The 18,392-nt window shown below is 57.7% G+C and overlaps 1 protein-coding gene across 7 annotated transcripts in view; it reads left to right on the top strand.

Annotated features, from left to right (window-relative positions):
* Nucleotides 1-17,757, top strand: part of SYNPO (synaptopodin) — a 66,990-nt gene extending 49,233 nt beyond the window's left edge. For 5 of the 7 annotated variants that reach the window (XM_075900560.2, XM_089769455.1, XM_089769454.1 and 2 more), the window contains 2 exons: nt 1,837-4,277; nt 12,273-17,757. In XM_075900560.2, the coding sequence (XP_075756675.2) occupies nt 1,837-4,277; nt 12,273-13,298 (3,467 nt within the window). In that variant the 3' untranslated portion in view covers nt 13,299-17,757. Of the gene's footprint in view, nt 1-1,836; nt 4,278-7,185; nt 11,528-12,272 lie in introns of those variants that run through there. The other 2 variants (XM_075900564.2, XR_012896394.2) reach the window with 2 other exon arrangements.
* Nucleotides 17,758-18,392: the final 635 nt, after the last annotated feature.

Here is an 18,392-nt window from a genome sequence, read left to right as displayed (position 1 = left end):
GCCACCGGCCCTTTGGTTCCGAGCCTGGAAGCTGCTACCAGGGGTGATGTGGAGGTTGCCACCGGGAAATTACCTGTCCCTCCCACTTTCCCAGGCTGTGGGAGAAGTCCAGCCACATGGGCCCCATCGCCATGCGCCGTCTCCCCTCAGAGCCCGCAGCACTGAGCTGTAGGCTAGTCGCGTCCCCTCTCTTCCCTGAACGGCCCGTCCCCACCTGACTGCAAACCAGCATAGCCGCCCAACCGTACCCCGCTGGCTCCTACCCTCCTGCTGTTCCAAATCCTGTTCTGAGGCGTTGTGGGGATGGCAGGCAGGGGGCGGAAGGGGAGGCCCCACGCCAGCAGGTCTCACTAGACAAGGTGGAGCTGGAGTTCCTCCTTGGATTCCAGGTTGGCAGGGTGTGACGGCGCGTTGGGGGTCCCCCGTCTCCTGCACCCCGAAATGGCACAAACAGACTGCACCAGCCGGTGGAATAGAGGACGTTTATTGCCTCTCCAGGATACAGCACAGCACAGATGGAATCTGGTCACAGAGCTGGGCTAGGATGCCTCAGCCCCCTTGAGATGGGGGAGACTGGGCCCCTAAACTCCAGCCCCTTCCCCTAGGCTCTCCTCCATGCTCTCAGACAGTAACTAACTAAATTCCCTTCCAGCCCTGCCCCCAGTCAGGGCAGCATTCCACCTTCCTTTGTTCCTCTCCATGGGGGGTGTCTGGCCACTGGTTCAACAAGTTTGGCACTACCTTTGCATAGCGAGGTTTTCCCTGCTGGGTCTTGCTCCAGACAGCAGGGGTCACCACAGCCCAGCAAGTACCCCCACTACGTCACAGGGACAGGATGCCCCTCTCTCCATGGGGGTGCACCCCCTGCTCTGCAGCTACCCTGCTAGCAAATGTAGGACAAGGTGTAGGGGGGGGTCCTATCCCATGTTCCCCTACTAGAAAGAGGCCTCACAACACAGGGCAAGGAAGAGAGGGTAAGAAGGAGGGTCTCTGAGGCGCCATGATAAAGTTTCTTCGCTCCCTCTGCAAAAGATACTTCTGGAGATGCTGTGTGAGGGATTTACTTTTCTGTGCTCTATAAAAAAGACTCCCCCCTCCCCCATCCTTTCAGTCCCCTATCCCACAGCTACCCAAGGATGCCATCTGCAGCTGTCAGTCACCCCAGTGTGCACCTAAATCTCCCTTTTTGGAAGCCTAATTTTCCTAAAGTCCATCCTCTTCCAGGACCTTCACCCCATTATACTCCACACGTCCGATAGAGGAGCAGGTTTGCTCAACTTCCCTGCTGTTCCTGGACGACAAGGCAGGGGGGATTTGGTCACTGAGTTGCTCAGAGTGTCTGGCTTTGAGGTGTGCGGAGCACTTGCCGGCTGCCTCCCACTGGCACTCAGATGGCTGATGTCACCTTTACGGTCTCCTAGGAGAGTTAGAGGGAACCACAGTATGTCTCCCTTCGGAGACGCCTCGAGGGATGGCGCTGGGTGGGCTTGGGGGAGGGTCCCCACGCTTTTGACCTGGCTCTTTGGCAGGGACGGTGTTTCCTCTAGGTGGTGGCTTCCTCACATCCTTCCATATTGCCACGAAGCGTGAAATCCTGCCACCTTATTGTTTTGTTGACATTTGTGCCGGGTGTGGCTAACGTGTCGTTAGAGAATCACAGCTGTAGGGAAAGGGGTTCAAACCCAGGTGTCATCCTGTCCCATGTGAGCAGAGATTGTGCGCGTGTGTGTGCGCGTGCACGTGTGTGTGATTAAGTACATAAGCAGAGAGAAATGGAGTTTTGCATTCTTCGGGGCTCCTTGTTAATCCTGTCCTCTCTTTGTTTCCTCCTTCCAGATCTGTCCCGGAGTGCCAGCTTCTCAGAGAAGGAGCTGAAAGAGGCTAAAGCCAGGAGCCAGAAAATCGCAGCCCAGCTAACAAACCCACCCAGCTCCAACTCCAAAGGCGTGCTGCTCTTCAACAGGCGCAAGCAGAGAGTGAATGAGTTCACTTTGGAAAGTGCCGGGAGGAGAGGAGAGGGAGCAGTCGCAAGAGGCAGCCCAGGAGCTCCACAGCGCAGCATCCGAAACCCTGGGAAACTGTGGCATTTGAAAGAGACGTCAGACGGCAGCAAAGAACTGAAGGAATCACTTGGCCCGGAAGACCCTGGAGCGAAGATCTTTAAAAGCAACATGGAAGGACACGAGGAGAGGCCCCACCTAGAGGAAACACCGTCCCTGCCAAAAAGTGAAGTCAAAAGCGAGGAGACCCTCCCCCAAACCTACCCGGCGCCATCACACAAGGCATCTCCAAATGGAGACATACAGCAGGTCCCTCTAACTATCTACCTAAGGGAGAACATAAAGGTGTCATCAACCAACGGAGTGCATGAGCCGAGCGCCAATGGGCATGAATGCACCCCAGTGAATGACAGTGAGAACAACGTACTGGTTTGCAGCAAGGAGCAGACTGCCTTAGTGACTGACAAGGAGAAGAATGGAGAGGTTATCAACAAAGAGCAGAATGTGCTGATGATTGACAAAGAGACTGTTCCGGTTGTCTGCAAAGAGACGACTGTTCCGGTTGTCTGCAAAGAGACGACTGTTCCGGTTGTCTGCAAAGAGACGACTGTTCCGGTTGTCTGCAAAGAAACGATTGTTCCGGTGGCCAGCAAAGAGACGACAGTTCCGGTTAGCTGCAAAGAAACGACTGTTCCGGTGGCCAGCAAAGAGATGACTGTTCTGATTAGCTGCAAAGAAACATTTTTTCCGGTGGCCAGCAAAGAAACGACTGTTCCAGTGGCCAGCAAAGAAACGACGGTTCCAGTGACCAGCAAAGAGACAACTGTTCCGGTTAGCTGCAAAGAAATGCCTGTTCCAGTGGTCAGCGAAGAGACGACTGTTCCGGTTAGCTGCAAAGACATGCCTGTTCCGGTGGCCAGCAAAGAGATGACTGTTCCGGTTAGCTGCAAAGACATGCCTGTTCCGGTGGCCAGCAAAGAGTGGAATGGGACACCCAATAAGCAGTATTATGAAGTTCACCTCACTTTGGCTAAACCCAAGCCTGTGAAGAACAGAACAGCAAGACCGTTTGGAACCCAGTCATCAGTTACAACAAGCCAACCACCAGAGAAAAGCCCTGGGGCAGAACTTCCTCCACCCCCCACCTATGCAGAGACCTTGTTCAGTCCTCCTCCAGTTACTAGGGTCAGGTCACCTCCGGCATATTCAGCCTTATATCCTAGTGCAGAACAGAAGCCTCTCATTCTGCAAGGGCCTCCGCATGGAGAAAGCAAATCAGCACCCCTGAATAAATCAGGAATATTAGAGGAGTCTGTGGCCCGGAGAGCACCTAAAAAACCCATGTTCACCTTTGTTGAAAAGCCAAAGGTGGCTCCTAACCCAGACCTTTTGAATTTAGTGCAGAGAGCGGATATAAGGAGGAAGCAGAAGGGGCAAGGAGAACCAGTCCCCGAGGAAGAACCATTTGCGCTGGGGGCGGAAGCTTCCAACTTCCAGCATCCGAATGCACTGAAAGGCGGGCCTCACCTAGGCTCTGCAGACAATGCCCCGGAGTGGTCTTCCTGCCTGAAGTCCCCACGCATCCAGCCCAAGCCGCAAGTGAAACCCAATCAAAACCTAGCCGAGGCGAAAGGGAAAGGAGCGGAACTGTTTGCCAGACGGCAGTCGCGGATGGAGAAGTATGTCATCGAGTCCCCGGCCCATCCCGACTGGGCCAGGTCACCGTCACCCACCATGTCTCTGCCACCCTCCTGGAAGTACGATTCCAATGTTCATGTGACACCTGTGGCCTTCAAACACTCACCCAAGAGCCCAGCCCGGTCAGCAAAAACTCCCCCAGCGTCTTTGTACAACAGCAGCATGGCGGAGAGCGAGCTTTCCCGGAAGGAGCTGGAAATCGCAAAGCAGCAGCCATACCAGCTCCAGTCCTCTCTGTTCATCCTGTCCCCAGCTAAAGAACCGCCGCGGCTGTTGCCAAGGGGGCCACCACCGCCACAGCCCGCCTTTCCCAACCCTCATTCATACACGAGACACACCTCTTGCCCAACCTCTCCCTTGACGCCGACCCCCGATTTGCGTTCTCCGGCTCTGTCAACTTCCAGCCGGCCAGCCGCTGGTCCTCTTTCTCCATCCACCGGGACTGTGCTGATTGCCCAAGACAGCCGAACAAGCGCTCCCTTTGCATCCCCTTCCAGGGTGTTGTCACCAAGAGCCAAAGGCGTCTTCCAAGCTCCCAGGCCTTCTTATTCCACCCGGAATGCAGGCATTGAACCCCAGGTGTGGAAACCTTCTTTTTACTTCAAGTAAGGGGGTTAAAGTGCACGTTTTTAGGGTTCCCTCAACTGGCCACGATCATCTCTCGCTGGTGATTGAAGTGCTGAAAGCCAAAACCAACCCAACCGAAATAGCTTGGAGGTTTCGAATGCAGAGAATGTGCCCTTCCGTAGCCGGCCCTCCTCTGCCAGCTGTTGGCTCCTGATTGTCCTGAGGATGTTTGATTGGGCACAGGGAGCAGCGTCTGGGCTGTATCTGATGCAGGGCCTGGCCGGGGGAGGAGACGTGCCGTGTAGCCTAACGTCTACAGAGAAAGCTAGCTGTTTGCTGAGCCCGCCCAGCCGAGGCTGTGTCGTGAGAGCTGGGCAGTTTTGCGGCCTGGGTTCCGGAGGGAGAGGGAAGCAGCGTGTGCGTGTAGCACAACCGCTGTGCTTACCAGGAGCCTGCGTGTGCAGAGCCTAGAGGCTCCTTTCGAGAAGCTTCACAGAAATAGCAGGAACTTGGGTGCCTTTGCTCTTGTCTGGCAACCTGACAGTGCATCAGACCTCTGGCTCCGCCTTCTTCTCGCCTTCTGAATTTCCACCTCTGCTTTGCAAAGCCTTTTGCGTGTTCTCTCTGCAACTTCACTGGCCACCCGGCCTCTCCTCTCCACTCCACTGACTCCACCTTACCAAAGGGCTTAGGGCCAGAGGCCTTTCCATCCAACACCTGTTTCTGTCTCCTTTCTTCTCCTGCTCTTAAGCTTCTTCTGTTTTCTCCTGTTCTTTGCCTTAACCAGAGTCACTCCTGGCCCCCCAGAGCGCAGGGAGAACCAAAGAAAGACGTCATGGGGGCACTGGGATGACAGGAGAACCTTGCTATCTCCGGGGGCCTGTAGTTCCCGTTCCCGCAAAGACTCAGCACCAGACCTGTTGGGTGTACAAGAAACGGGCTTCGCCTGCTTTGAACTCCCTTGGGACTGCAGGGTCAGTGCTGTTGGGCTCTGAGGAGGGGCAGGGCAGAACAGGGGTATTGGTCCTGCAGCCAGCTGGGGTATGTAGGGAAAAGCCGTCCCGTTAAAGGTGGCATGGCAGCTGTGGGAGGCTTGGCCACAGGGATCTTAGTGCCATACTAAGATCACGGCTGCTGCTGCAGGGTGGGTTTTTCCATGCCATTCACACTCTGGGACAGAGGGTAATCTCAGGGATAAGGGGACGTCCGCGAAGTTCCTCTGGATTTACTGAAAGCAGAACCTGGCTCCTCCAGGACAGAGTCTCATGCACTAGCACCCTGGCCTTGACTCAACAAACCCAGCGCAGGTCGGGCTGCGTTATCCCTCCACTGCGGACTAGCTTGGGCGGTCACACACCAAATCTCGCCTCATCTGCAGCAGGTCCCTCCGGGCAGCTTCACGAGGTTCCGGGCACGGGGCTGAAAAGGTTTCCTCAGCCGGCCAAGAGTAGCGTTCGTCCCGGATCGAAGCCTGACATTGCAATGCCTTTGGCTAAGCCCAGATGTTCCAAGCAAAGGTGGATTTAGGTGCCTAAAGGTGCGCACCTAAATCCGCAGGGGAGCATCTAAATCAAGGGGGTGTGATTTGCAGAGTGGTTGAGCCCCACAAGTCCCACTGCCGTCAGTGGCAGATGTAGGGGCTGAGTAGAAGTAGCCAGAAAATGGGAGGGAAATTTGGAGAACTGCTCAAGGCAAGCTGGGGAAAAAACCAGCTTCCTCTCTATTTGCTGCTGAAAGGGGACACGGATGGGGAAGAATTTCATTCAGTCCAAACCCCCAATTTTCCACTCAAATTAGTCTGGCCAGCTCATTTTTGACTAGCCTCGGTCTGAGCACTTCTATGCTTTACATTTAGTTGCCTAAATTGCCAGTCTCGTGTCGGGATTTGGGTCTGCAAGCATTGCCTTTAATGAATCCCTCCTAAGCACTCCCAATGCCCAGTAGAATTCATGCTGGGTAGCAGGAATTGGCGCCATATACTAAAATGCCAGAGAAAAAAGCCCTTTCACAGACACCTTGTCATACGAGAGATTTATTCACACCCACTGGGACAGTATCTTTCCAGCCCAGTGCAGCAGAAGAAGCTGCCATTGGGGGAAGCAAGCTACCTGCAAAATAAGTCAGGAACAGAAACGTAGAGCTGTGCCAAGAACCGGTCTGTTAAAAAGCAGCTGGCGAGAAAGGTCTCCAGTTAACCCGGCACCTTAGAAGGTGTCTCTGGCACGCACCGTAATGTACAGCCAGCTTCTGTTAGGCGGTTTGCTAGTAAAATGACCATGGAAAATTCAGAAGTGGGAGCCCTCTTTGTGCTCTTGCTCCAAATGCTCCAACCTAATCTGCTTTGTCTCTCTGTGATCCCGCTAGCTTGTCTGACACTCACTGGCCAGGCTGGGGGTGAAAAGAGCGAAAAGCTGGAGTCAGCATTCACTGGCAGGGATGCTGGTGAGCCAATTGCTGGCTGGGAATTAGCATCAGGAGCAGATGGGGTAATGAAACGTTCCCCTGCAGGGCAAAGCGATGATGTGTTCCTTACAGGCCATGGGAACTGCCAGGACCACTTACCGGACCCAGTACCGGTTCACTGGCCAGGGCCATGGAGAGCAGTGGTTTTCAAACTATGGGGCGTAGCCCAGCACAGTCGCACCATGCCAGGCCCTAGGTCACCTTGTTGTAGGGGGACCCGGTGACTAGTGAGGGTGCTAAGGCCGGCTTCCCGCCTGTCCTGGCCCTGTGGACCACGCTGCATCCCAGAAGCAGCCAGCAGCAGGTCTGGCTCCTAGGCAGGGGTCCAGGGGACTCCGTGTGCTGCCCCCACCCTGAGCACTGGCTCTACGCTCCCATTGGCTGATTCCTGGCCAATGGGAGTTGGGTCTGTGTGGATGAGAGCAGCATGTAGAGATGCTTTGATGCCTCCACCTAGGTGCCAGACCTGCTGCCGGCCGCTTCCGGAGCACATTGTGGTCCACGGTGCCAGGAGAGGCCGGAAGCTGCATTAGCACCCCGCTGTGCCGCTGACCGGGAGCCGCTGGAGGTAAGCCCACGCCCAACCCATGAGCACCCCCCACCTGGCTCCTGGGAGCAGCCTCCTCATTCAGGTCCCTACCAGCAGCAGATGAGAGCCTGCCCAGCTTCCCTGCTCTGGTTCAGCGCAGCCAAGGCCTCCAAAATAGTCTCTGCTCCCCCAGATGGGGAGATACAGAGTTCTGCTGAGGATACCAGAGTTGTGTTTTGCTGCAGGATACCGGTAAACTCTCCCCGCTTCCCCCCACTGACATAGAAAAGGTTGGTCCCAGGCAGATTTCCAGACTCACTAGCCAGAACCGTGACCTGAGGAAGCCCAGACACGCTTGCCAGCTACACTGGGTCTCTAGCTGCTGCCTCACCAGGGCAAACCTCATTTCCTGGATAGAGGATGAGTTTGTGCAGTGTCGCGTTGGGTGGGTGCGGAGGTTCTGGGCCAGTGACTCACAGCACATCCTGGAACAAACGCAGCTGAAGGATCGTTCCAGAGAAAGGTGCCTTCCCTGCACTTTGGAACATGTGCGTCAGCAACATAGCCTATGATCCCAGCTGCTGCAATAACCCAGAGCAGGAGGCTAGTAAAGATTTTGTAGCTCACTTGGTCTCTCCACTTTTGCAAGGTGTCTTTTCGACTGTGCTTTTATTTCCTCTTGGTCTGTTTACTGCCTCTGAATACACTCACAAATCTGCAATCTGTCTCTGCTCTTTCCTCTGTATTCTCGGCACACTGTGTAGCAAAACACCTGCCTTGGGCTGTCAGGGTTCCTATTTATGATTATATGGTGGGTGTGTGTAGCATCGCCAGCATCGAACCTACTGTGCTAGGTGCTGCACAGATAATGAATCAAAAGATGGTGCCTGCCGCAAGGAGCTTATCTGTTCTAACTCCCTCCTCCTGGGACTTTTCAGCTTAGAAAAAAGGAGGCTAAGAGGGGATAAGATAGAGGTCTACAAAATCATGACTGGTGTGAAGAAAGTGAATAAGGAAAAGTTACTTACTTGTTCCCATAACACAAGGACTGGGGGGGGGGGGGGGTCACCAAATGAAATTAATAGGTAGCAGGTGTAAAACAAACAGATGGAAGGAGTTCTTCATGCAGTGCATAACTTGTGGAACTCCTTGCCAGAGGATGTTGTGAAGACCAGGACTTCAACAGGGTTCAAAAAAGAGCCAGATAAATTCATGGAGGTTAGGTCCATCAGTGGCTATTAGCCAGGATGGGCTGGGATGGTGTCCCTAGCCTGTTTGTCTGAAGCTGGGAATGGGCAACGGGAGGGATCACTTGATGCTTCCCTGTTCTGTTCATTCCCTTTGGGGCACCTGGCATTGGCCACTGTCGGCAGGCAGGAGAATGGGCTCGATGGAGCTTTGGTCTGACCCAATGTGGCCGTTCCTATGATCTCCATCACCACCCCCTCACAGGCAGCAGATGGGGGAGGGGAGGAGGCTGATGCTATGCCATGCTTAGGTATTGGCTTTGCTGGTGCTCTAGCCATGGAGAAGCACAGTCGGTCATTTACTTTAAGGAAGGTCATTTAAGCTATCCCTGATGTTGTGGGCCTTGACAAACGTGACAGAAACTGGTGGTGATCCCCTAGACTGGAGGGCTGAAGCTGCCCCTTCCCCCGCCCTGGAGGGGCCCAAGAACACTGCCCACGGTCAGCGGCTGAGGAGATTGCTCCTTGTCTCTGCTGCACACGCCCACTGCAAATCCCAGCCCGGCTGAGGGAGGGCCTGCCCCAGCGTGCCCCTCGGGACTTTCCCGTGGCTGAGGAGAATTTTTATTGTGGGTCTCGGTGACACTTTTCTGTCTGCCCTCGGCGGGCTCTGGGACATCAGTCCAGCGTGGCAGCCTTGGCTGCACCTGCAGGGGGTGCCCAGGTGCCAGGCATAGCGCCTCTCTGCAGGGCTCACTGGCTAGTCTAGTGGGGAGCCGCTGACCCACCAAAAAATCAGTCCGGGGCCGCACACAAGTGAGAAGCAAAAAAACCTCCCAGGTCCTCACTGGCGTGGCCCCCATCTGAGCAGAACAGCACTCCTCACCTTCCCCTCACACTCCAGAGCCTAGGGGGCCCAGGCTAGTAGATTTTGTGTGCTCCCGACCCACGGGGGGTGACAAGGGTGTTCCCCAATGCTGGGCTGGTGGGGAACCCCGAGCCTCGGTGGCCTGATCCAGGCAAAGCCAGGAGCTGCATTTGGCCCCCGGGCCTTAGGTTCCCCATCTCTCCCAAGATGCCTGACGAATGCTTTCTGGGGTGTGGCTGAGCCAGGGCTGGGAGGTGTCTGCGGCTCCTAGCGTGACGAGGGGACTTCCCAGAGCTGCGGTATTGCTGGCAAAGGAAATTGCACCCCCTACACGCTGTCCAACCCTGAGCCGTTTCGGTGCTTGGCGTAGAGGCTGGGCAGAGGAGAGGTTCTGTGCTGCCGGGAACAGCAGCAGGTGGCAAGCAGGGCCAGGGGAGGGAGAGGAGGATTGGCAGGACCAGCAGGGAAAGCGTCCCCAGGGTTCCTCTTTAGCTCCCACGTGGCACGGCCCAACATCAAACTGTCCCTGGTGGCTATGCCCCGCCGCCGTGGGGGGGTGAGTCCTGGCTGTGAGGATGCACCCTGCGGATGATGTGCTGCTAGACCGGCCGTGGGCAACACCCGAGCAGAGAATGGATGTCAAATGCCTTTTCCATCAGAACGTCTGTGCTCTGAAACCCCCGTATTCAGCGATGAATTTAATGCTCTGATCTCAGCAAAACCCCAAGAAATAGCCTGACTTGGCAAGTAAACCACATCGTTTAATGCATTAAAGGGTTAGAAAACATGACCTGCGAGGGAAGGCTGAAGGAGCTGGGGTTGTTTAGTTGGGAAAAGAGAAGACTGAGAGGGGACACGAGAGCAGCTTTCACGTTCCTAAGAGGGAAGCGGGAGGACAAATTATTAATGTCTGAGGACAAGACAAGAAGTAAAGGGCTTAAATTGCAGCAAGGGGGTTTAGGTTGGAGATAAGGAAAAACTTCCTGCCTGTCAGGGTGGTGAAACACTGGAATAAGTTGCCCAGGGAGGTTGTGGAATCCCCATCTCTGGAGATATCGAAGAGCAGGTTGGACAGACACCGGTCAGGGACGGTCTAGACGGTGCTTGGTCCTGCCGTGAGGGCCAGGGACTGGACTTGATGACCTCTCGAGGTCCAATCCAGTGCTCGTGTTCTAACAGAATCGGAGCATGTCCCATGCCGAGGGCAGAGGCACTAGGAGGCATGAGTGCAGGGAAGCCAGGCCTTGTACAGCTCTGCAGAAGGAACAGGACATGAGGCTCAGTGGGGACCGAACCCCGTGATCACTGGTCAATGGACGGCCTCTCCTGGGCTTGGGCTGAGGCCCAGGGTGCAAGAGCTGAGCTCAATCCTGTGACCCGGGAGCTCCCCCGGAGCAGGGTCAATCCATGGGAAAGGCCTTGCCCCTACTCGTTTCCTCCTGCTTTACCGGCCCAAGGAAATATTGTCCCGTCCGCCCCCTGTGCTCCAGGCCCCGCCCCGTTCTGCGTCCCATCCCCGAATTGCACCCGGGCTGCTGGGCTCCTGCCTGCCTCTCTCTGGCCTTACCTCCCTACAGCCAGCCTGTGCGACCGGGCGCTCCCCCGGTGTCAAGGAGGCCTCCATGCTTCTAGCTGCATGCGTGCTTGGCATGGGATGAGGCATGAGCTGGACAGGAGCAGCCGTCCTGCTCCCCCTTCTGTCCTCTGGCCCCCCCTCCAGCTCTTAGCTTAGTGGGGCGCCATCTCTGGCCATTGGCGTAGGACTGCATTGGCACCATTCCCTGCTGCCGGCCCTCGCCATGCACTCTTGGGCGTCTGGGCACAGCCTGACACCAGCCAAGCCAACTCTCCTTCTGAGAATGGGGCCCGGAGAGAGGGGGAGGCAGGAGAGGGAACAATGAGTCACCACGGTGATTTATTCCTCAAAAAATGAGGTTTACAGGATCTTGCGAAAAAGGGTTGTTTTCCGATAAATGGCCCCGTCTACATCTCTTCTTAGGGTTGCCAGGTGTCCCGTATTCACGCAGACAGTCCGGTATTTTCACCTCCTGTCCGGTAAAAAAATGCAGATGTCCGGTATTTTCTGATTTTTTTCCCCCTGGCCAGGAGGCGAAAATGCTGGGCACCTGGTAACCCTACAAACACTCAGCGCCCGGCCTTTCTCCCCCAAGCCCGTTCCCCCCCCCCAGCCACCAATACCCCCAGCCCCCTTACCCCAGCCCCCATGCCTACCTGGTTCCACAAGGCTGCTGGCACAAAATGGCTGCTGGCAAAAAGACCAAGGGGAAGCAATGACCCTGGGTCTTAGTGCTCAACTCCTCAACAACTTTGGTCTCCCTTTTTTTTTTCTTCAACAGAATTTTTTCCCGGTGAGTTTTTTTGGGTGGGGGCGGGGGGCGGCAGGTATGCAGTATTTTTGTTTCAACCATCTGGTAACCCTACGTCTTCCACAAAAAAGATTGGCAGAAGATATGCAAATGAGAGTGTGATTGGCATATCTTCTGCCCGGGGAGGGGGGAGGGGGGCGGAGAAATGGCAGTGTAGACATAGCCACAGCCTGCCTCACGGGGAGGTGCTGATTGGCCGGTATGTGGCCTCACTCTGGGAAGTCCTTCCTTTTAAAGGCGGGGCTTCCTGACAGGTCTTCACATTTAGCAGCCTGCACCTGCCATTGGCCGAGAGGGATGAGGGTTTGGGGGTAAGGGAGAAAGCGACAGAAGCAGGCTGGCTTGTCCTATGCTATGAAAGGATCTCAGAGCCCTCCCAGCTATTAAGCAGATGGCTCCCAGAGCAGCAGGGGGGGGGGGTAGTTTCCATTCTCCAACGACCAAGCAGAGGTCACATGCCCCGACTCCTGGTCCAATGCTCAGGTTTCCTGGTCCCTCGCTGGCTCCTTGCCCCGGCCAGCCACAGGCCTCCCTTGGCAGCCTGACCGTCAGACCTCTGTGTTCCCTCTGCAGGAAAGAAGAGTGTCCCTGCCTGCCTCCCTGCCCTGGACCCCGCGCCTGGGGCCCCGCCCGAGCCCCTTGGACGGGTGGTTGAGCCCAGCCCTGACGCCAGAGCCCGAGGAAGGGCCCGTGGAGGCCTGGCCAGCAGCCGGTGTGAGGAGCCCCCCTCCTCCCATGTCGCCATCCTGGAGCGAGCGGTCCCTCTCCCCGCTGCGGCAGGAGCCAGAGCCCAAGGCCAGCCGGCAGATGCAGGCCCGGCTCGCCAGGAACATCATCAATGCGGCCAGGAGGAAAAGCTCCTCCCCCAAAGCTCTGGGGACGGACGGTGTCCGGCCATTCACGCCCCCCGCCGGCCCTGGAGCCTCGCCTGCCAGCGCATCCCCAGGCAGTGGCCCTAGAACCCTGGACAACCATTCGCCGAGTCCACAGTCTCCACGAGCCTCGAGGCCAGATGGACACAGACCCGCGAGCGCCGGGACACCACAGTTCAACGCCTCCTGCATCAGCCCGAGGGCCCTGGGCAGCCACTCCCCAACCTACAGTAGCCCCCTGCAGTCACCGCGAGCAGCCAGGCCGGACGGGCACAGGTCCTTCACCTTACCCGCAAACGCCCGGGTACCAATATTCAACGCCGCGGCTGGCAGCAGCCCCGGAATGCCAGGCAGTCCCTCTCCAACCTGCCGGCACCCAGAGCTCTCTCCAAAAGCCACGTGGACGGATGGCCACAGGAGTCTCATGTCACCTCCTGGCACAGGGGTGCTTCCTGCCAACACGTCCTCTTGCACCAGTCCCCGGAGCCTGGGGTCCTCCTCACCCACCTTCATGCGCCCAGTGCAGTCGCCCACGGGAGGAGCAAGGTCCCCCGTGAAGCGTTACACCTCCCGGTCCCCCACGGACTCCGATGTGTCCATCGACTCGGAAGACTCCGGGGCCAAGTCTCCTGGGATCCGCAGCTTTAACATCTGCCCCCGGGGCTGGAACGGAAGCATGCGGCTGAAACCCGGGCGCCTGCCCTCGGAAGCGTCTTGCACCTCCTAGGCCAGGAGGAGTCCAGAGAACTGAGCAAGAACGGGACTGGAGCCGGCTGAACTGCCTGGACCCACCAGCACCTGGCCGTGCCGACCAAGCTAAGCGGCGGGGGGAGGATGCTGGGGGCTGTGGGGAGGGATGAGAGCAAGTCCCTCCCTCCCCCCACCTCCAGGGCACCTCTCCCCAAAAGGCTTAGAACAGGGCAGGGGGCTTAGTCAAAAGGCAGTGCACCTGATGGACGGGACCTTGCGGACGCCAGGTTGGGCTGCGACAGCCAAGCCACAAGACGGTGCCTGCTGGCTTGGCTGGATCCAGATGCCCCCAACTCCCCACCGGAGCCACCTTGGAGCCCCATCCCTCCTTGTGTTCCGCTTTCCCAGACTGATCCCCCAGCCAGCAATGACGTCTTGGCTCCAGTGGCACGAGCAAGCCTGGCATTGCTTTTGTTCCCGGGACGTGCCCAGCGCGAAGGGGACTCAGACGGCAAGCAGGCAGCCCCGAGACTGTCCTTCCGGCCGCGTAATCCCCAGAGCGAGACGGCGAGTGGCCGGAGGGGGCTTGGGAGGCCGCCAGCCATGGGCTTTCCAGCTTGCTGCCTCTGAATCCCATTGTTCCCTTTGTGCGCCTTGCAGAGGCCACGGATCAGGCCTGCTTCCAGCCGCCCGGGGGGAAAGGTGTGTGGGGGGGAAGAGCTTGCATGCACAGCGGCTACCTGTGCTGCCGGGCCTGGCTTTTCCTGCGAGCCGGCCGCCTGAAGGGAGCTCCGCGGCCGCCGGGGGCTTGTCCCACTCCCGGGCTGCCAGAGCTGAGGTGGTGAGAACGGGAGGAGGTGGGGCTGCCCTCCTGGGGGAGCAGTACAGGACTGAGCTTGCCTGCTGCCCACGCCAACTTCTCGCCACTATGCTCCACGTGCCCCTGCCACAGCCCCCCCGCCACGCTGGCGGTAGCTAACGCCTGCTCCGGGGGCACGGACGTGGGGGACGCCTGTCCAAGGGACGTTGGTGGAGCCACCGGAGAGTCAGAGCCACGCCACAGGTGCAGCTGCCCTCCCCATCCCCAGCCTGGACTCGGCCGTGGGGCCTGAGCCACGAACAGCTCCGAGACCCAAGCAGTGAGGGTGGGAGGCGAGGTGGGTCCGAGAGAGGGGCTCCCTCTTAGCCAGTGGCCTGCTGAGTAAAATGGATGGAGCCAATGGGTCCGGGCCACTGTCTCAGCCGTGGAAGGGCCCCCCTGTACTGCCGAGCTCCAGCTGGCGGGGAGGATGAGCGGCGCTGCCGGGACTTTGGGGAAGAGGCTCCCGCGAAGGGACATAGCCCTGTCCCAGCTGGCTGCAGGGGAACGCACAGGCAGGCGCACATGCCTCCATGTCACGGGGCCATGCCAGTGCCACTGGCCGTGAGGAGTCGTCTGCAGCACGTCCGTCCTGGGGCTGTTTGTGGGGGGGAACTGGGTGACTCATTAGCCGATACGCAGTATACGAGAGGCCACTGCAGACTTGGGGGGGGGAGGGAGAGGCTCTGAGTTTGCCCACGGGCCTAGGCTATAGAAACATGCTTGTTTTCACTGTCGTGGGTTCCCACCACCCCTGCACAGGGTGACCAGCCCAGACCATGCTCAGAGTCATGAGGAAAGAGCACGAACGTCCTAGCCCGTTTGCATCTTCCGCTGCCCACCCAGTGTCTCCCGCCCGCCTGCTCTCTCTCATTTGCGTGCTTGGCAGCGTGGCGTGCGGCCCATGGGTTTTCCCCTTTCTGCCCCCGAGGAAGTAGGCGGCCTCTGTGTTTATCGTCCTGATCTTTCAAGGCACGAGCGTGCCCGGCTTTAAAGCAAGGTGAGCCCCAGGAGGGCAGCCCACCCGCACCTGCGCTTACCAGATGGCGGTGTGCTCATGTTCTCTCCCCATTCCCAACTACTGGGCTTTCTAGCCCCCCGGTCTGCCCACAGGCGCTGCAGATGGGGGGTGCAGGGAGCCTTGAGCTGCAGTCGCCTGGCTTCCACTGCCTCTGTGAACCTAAAGGCGCAAGCTGTGCCCTGGGCTAGCTGGCACTCCCTCGCCAGAGGAGTTAACATGTCCGTGCACAGGCACAAGAATGTCTGGGACCCCTTCTCCCCACGACCCCTTGGCCTCCCAAAGCCCCACGGGTACACGTCTGCTGCTCTGGTTCCACTAAGGGAACGGGGTGGGAAGGGGGAAATCACATGCTACGTGCCTGCTTCTGCTGTGAGCAACATGCGTCCATGGAGGCAAATGAACCCAACAGAGACTGGCAGCCCAGGGACCAGCCCCGGCCCATGTGTCCCAGGAGGAGGCGACAGACAGCAAGATGTGGCAGAGGTCAGTGGGGCCCAGTAGGGGTGAGCTGGAGAAGGGCACAATCCCTTTGTCCCAATAGAATCAGATGAGATTGGTCATTTGACATTTTTTTCAAGGAAAACTGGCCCCTCCCTCCCTCCCCACACACCAGAGGCAACAGAAACCCCCAGGACTAGATGTTGTTACTTTGGAAAAACCCTGTTTAATTTTTCAGAAAAGACACCCTGGAAAATGAGGCTTTTTGAAAACTTTTTCATCCCTAAACAAGTCAAAAAAAGTTTCCCAAAAGTTGATTTTCGTCAAGGCTATGCCTTCCTGTGTCGCCCCATCCTTTGGCACCCAGGAGTGGAAGGAAGTGAGGCTTTAGCAATTCGCTAATGTGGCCAGGCAATTCGCAGCCAGCTCATCCCTGTGAGGCTGGAGGCCTCTAGGGATTGGAGCCTTTTGCTTCCAGAGCTCGGCGGTGAGGGGAGACTCGGGGCAGGAAGGACCAGAAAGCTTTCCCACTGGGGAGCTGGTAAAAAGAATTAGGGGTCCCAGAGCAACTTCTCATGCCAGAGGGCTACTACTGGTGCCAGCTGGTGGCCCTCTCCTGGTGGCCCTGGTGACCATCTCCTTCCTAGCGGTGGCCCCAGGGGAGGTCGGAGACACAATACATGAGGGGGGGGGGGGTCTCATGTTGCTGCTGGCCATGCTGAACTCTGGGGCTACAAAGACGGTTTCAGTCCACAGCACAGTGAGGCAAGATTGACACCAGCAGTGACCAGCAAAGCGAGGAGCAGAGCCCCAAACCCTCGACCTGGCTGTAAATGACAGACACTCTTCCCAGGTTTGCAAGGACCAGTGGGGCTTGACGCCTGCAGCCCCAGTGGCCGATGGTGCCTTAGCCCAGGGAAGCCCAGCTGGGCGTGGGCGTGAGGGGGCCTGCAGGGGCGAGAGGGAGGACAGGTAGGTGCTGAGACGGGGTGATGGGAGCGTAGGGCTGAGCCGTGCACTGGGGCTGGTGGCGGGAGCTGTCTGACAGCCCCGGGGCAGAGAGGGGAGGGCTAGGGGAGCAGTGGCATGGCAGAGGGTAGTGTAAGTGAAAGGGGTGCGAAATGGGGGTGGTTTTAGTCTGGTTGCTTGGGACACAAGCCAAATGGATCGTGAGGATTGGGGGGGCTGGTCTGCTGCCTGCCGGTTGCAGAATAATGTTTCTGGGCAACGCCCTCCCGACATGGTACAAGTGCAGCCAGGCATTAGGGCAGGGACACCGCTCGCCTGCTCACCAGCGCTGAAATGTCCTCCAGGGGCAGATCATTGTAGGCTCTGGCGCGCTCTCCGCTGGGGAGCCACTCCCAGGCCTGCCGCTGAAGCCTTAGCCAAAGACTCCCACTGACTTCAATGGGCTTTGGATCAAGCCCTTGGTGACTAGCTTTTGCCATCGCTTCTCCCTGAGATACTCATCCGGCCCTCTCTCTGAATACTGGGCTTCCCTTTCCCGCTGGCCAAGCCCAGAGGCCCGTAGGCAAGGGTTAGCTAGGGGGAGCTGCCCCATGGAGGGTGTGGGCGGGCACAGGAATGGCTCCGTTCAGCATGGGCCACTTTGCCAGCAGGAGCGGGAGCCTGTGAATTGAGGAACCAGTGGAGTGTCCCGCACCCTCTGCACTGCGATGGTGTGTGACCCCCGGGCTAGGTCGACACTGCACGCTTATTTCAAAATAACAGCGTGCGTCTACACAGCAAGCCGGTTCTTTCGAAATGATTTCAAAATAGCGGGTGTCTCACTCCAACTTCTGTAACCCGCATTTCCCGAGGAGTAAGGGACGTCAGCGGGAGAGTGTTTTCCCTTCGACTTCCTGCTGTGTGGACAGCGCCTAAAGCCGAGTTAATGTAGCTGAAGTTGCGTCACTTAATTCAACTTTAGACCGCAGTGTAGACGTACCCCCACTGAGCAGGCGTCCTGGCACAGCGGAGGCCTCCATTACCAGCCGCTAAACACAGAGCTCACCAGCCTTGTGTGACCAGCAGCTCTCATGGCTGCGCCGCCTCACGCCCACGTGCGTACGCCACGGCGAAATTGCCTCAGGCGTTCCTTGCCACAGTGTCACCGGCTGCTCTATGGCGCGCACATCGCTGTATACCACGCTCGAAAATAAAACTGACATTATCTCACCCAGTCTGTCCTGCCTGTGTCCGTTCGACCCCGACTGCCTCATGGCTTCCTTCGGCCATGGCATTCATGCTGGGCATCCTGGCTGGCTTAAATGGGCTTGCTGCCACTGCGGGGTAAAATTAAAGGGCAGCTAAGAAACACCTTGGGCATGTTGCTTGTGGCCAGGGGAACCCAAATGGCTCAGCCCAGCGGGTGTGTAGGAGTCTAGCTGGCATAGGGAGTAGAAAGATTGTGCTGCAAGAAGAGGGCGGAATCTGGCCCAGGCTCCCAGGTTTGTTCCTGTCCTGGTTGCAGGGGCAGGGTGAAAAGCTGGTGTGTCAGCTCCCACCCCTGCACCGCTGGTAAGTGAGGCGCCAGACCAGGGAGCGCTGTGGTCTGATACCCAGCCCTGCCCCTCCCCTACATCTCAGAGTCCCCTTCCTAACAGCAGACCTCATCTGTTAGCCCAGGCACGAGCCCCTCTCTGGACAAATGTCACGCCCCACTCAGCCCGACTAGAACTAGACTCCCCCACGTTGCTGGCAGGAGGCGCCTGGGGGCGGGAGAAGGTGGCACATTGAACCGTCATGCTGTCACATGCTAATGGCATCACAGAGGAGCTAGAGCAGCAGTTCCCAACCTTTTCCAGGTGGGG

The sequence above is a fragment of the Pelodiscus sinensis genome, chromosome 16 (assembly GCF_052426305.1).
Source record: "Pelodiscus sinensis isolate ZL-2025 chromosome 16, ASM5242630v1, whole genome shotgun sequence".
Taxonomy (NCBI): Eukaryota; Metazoa; Chordata; order Testudines; family Trionychidae; genus Pelodiscus; species Pelodiscus sinensis.
This window is presented reverse-complemented; position numbering and strand designations above follow the sequence as displayed.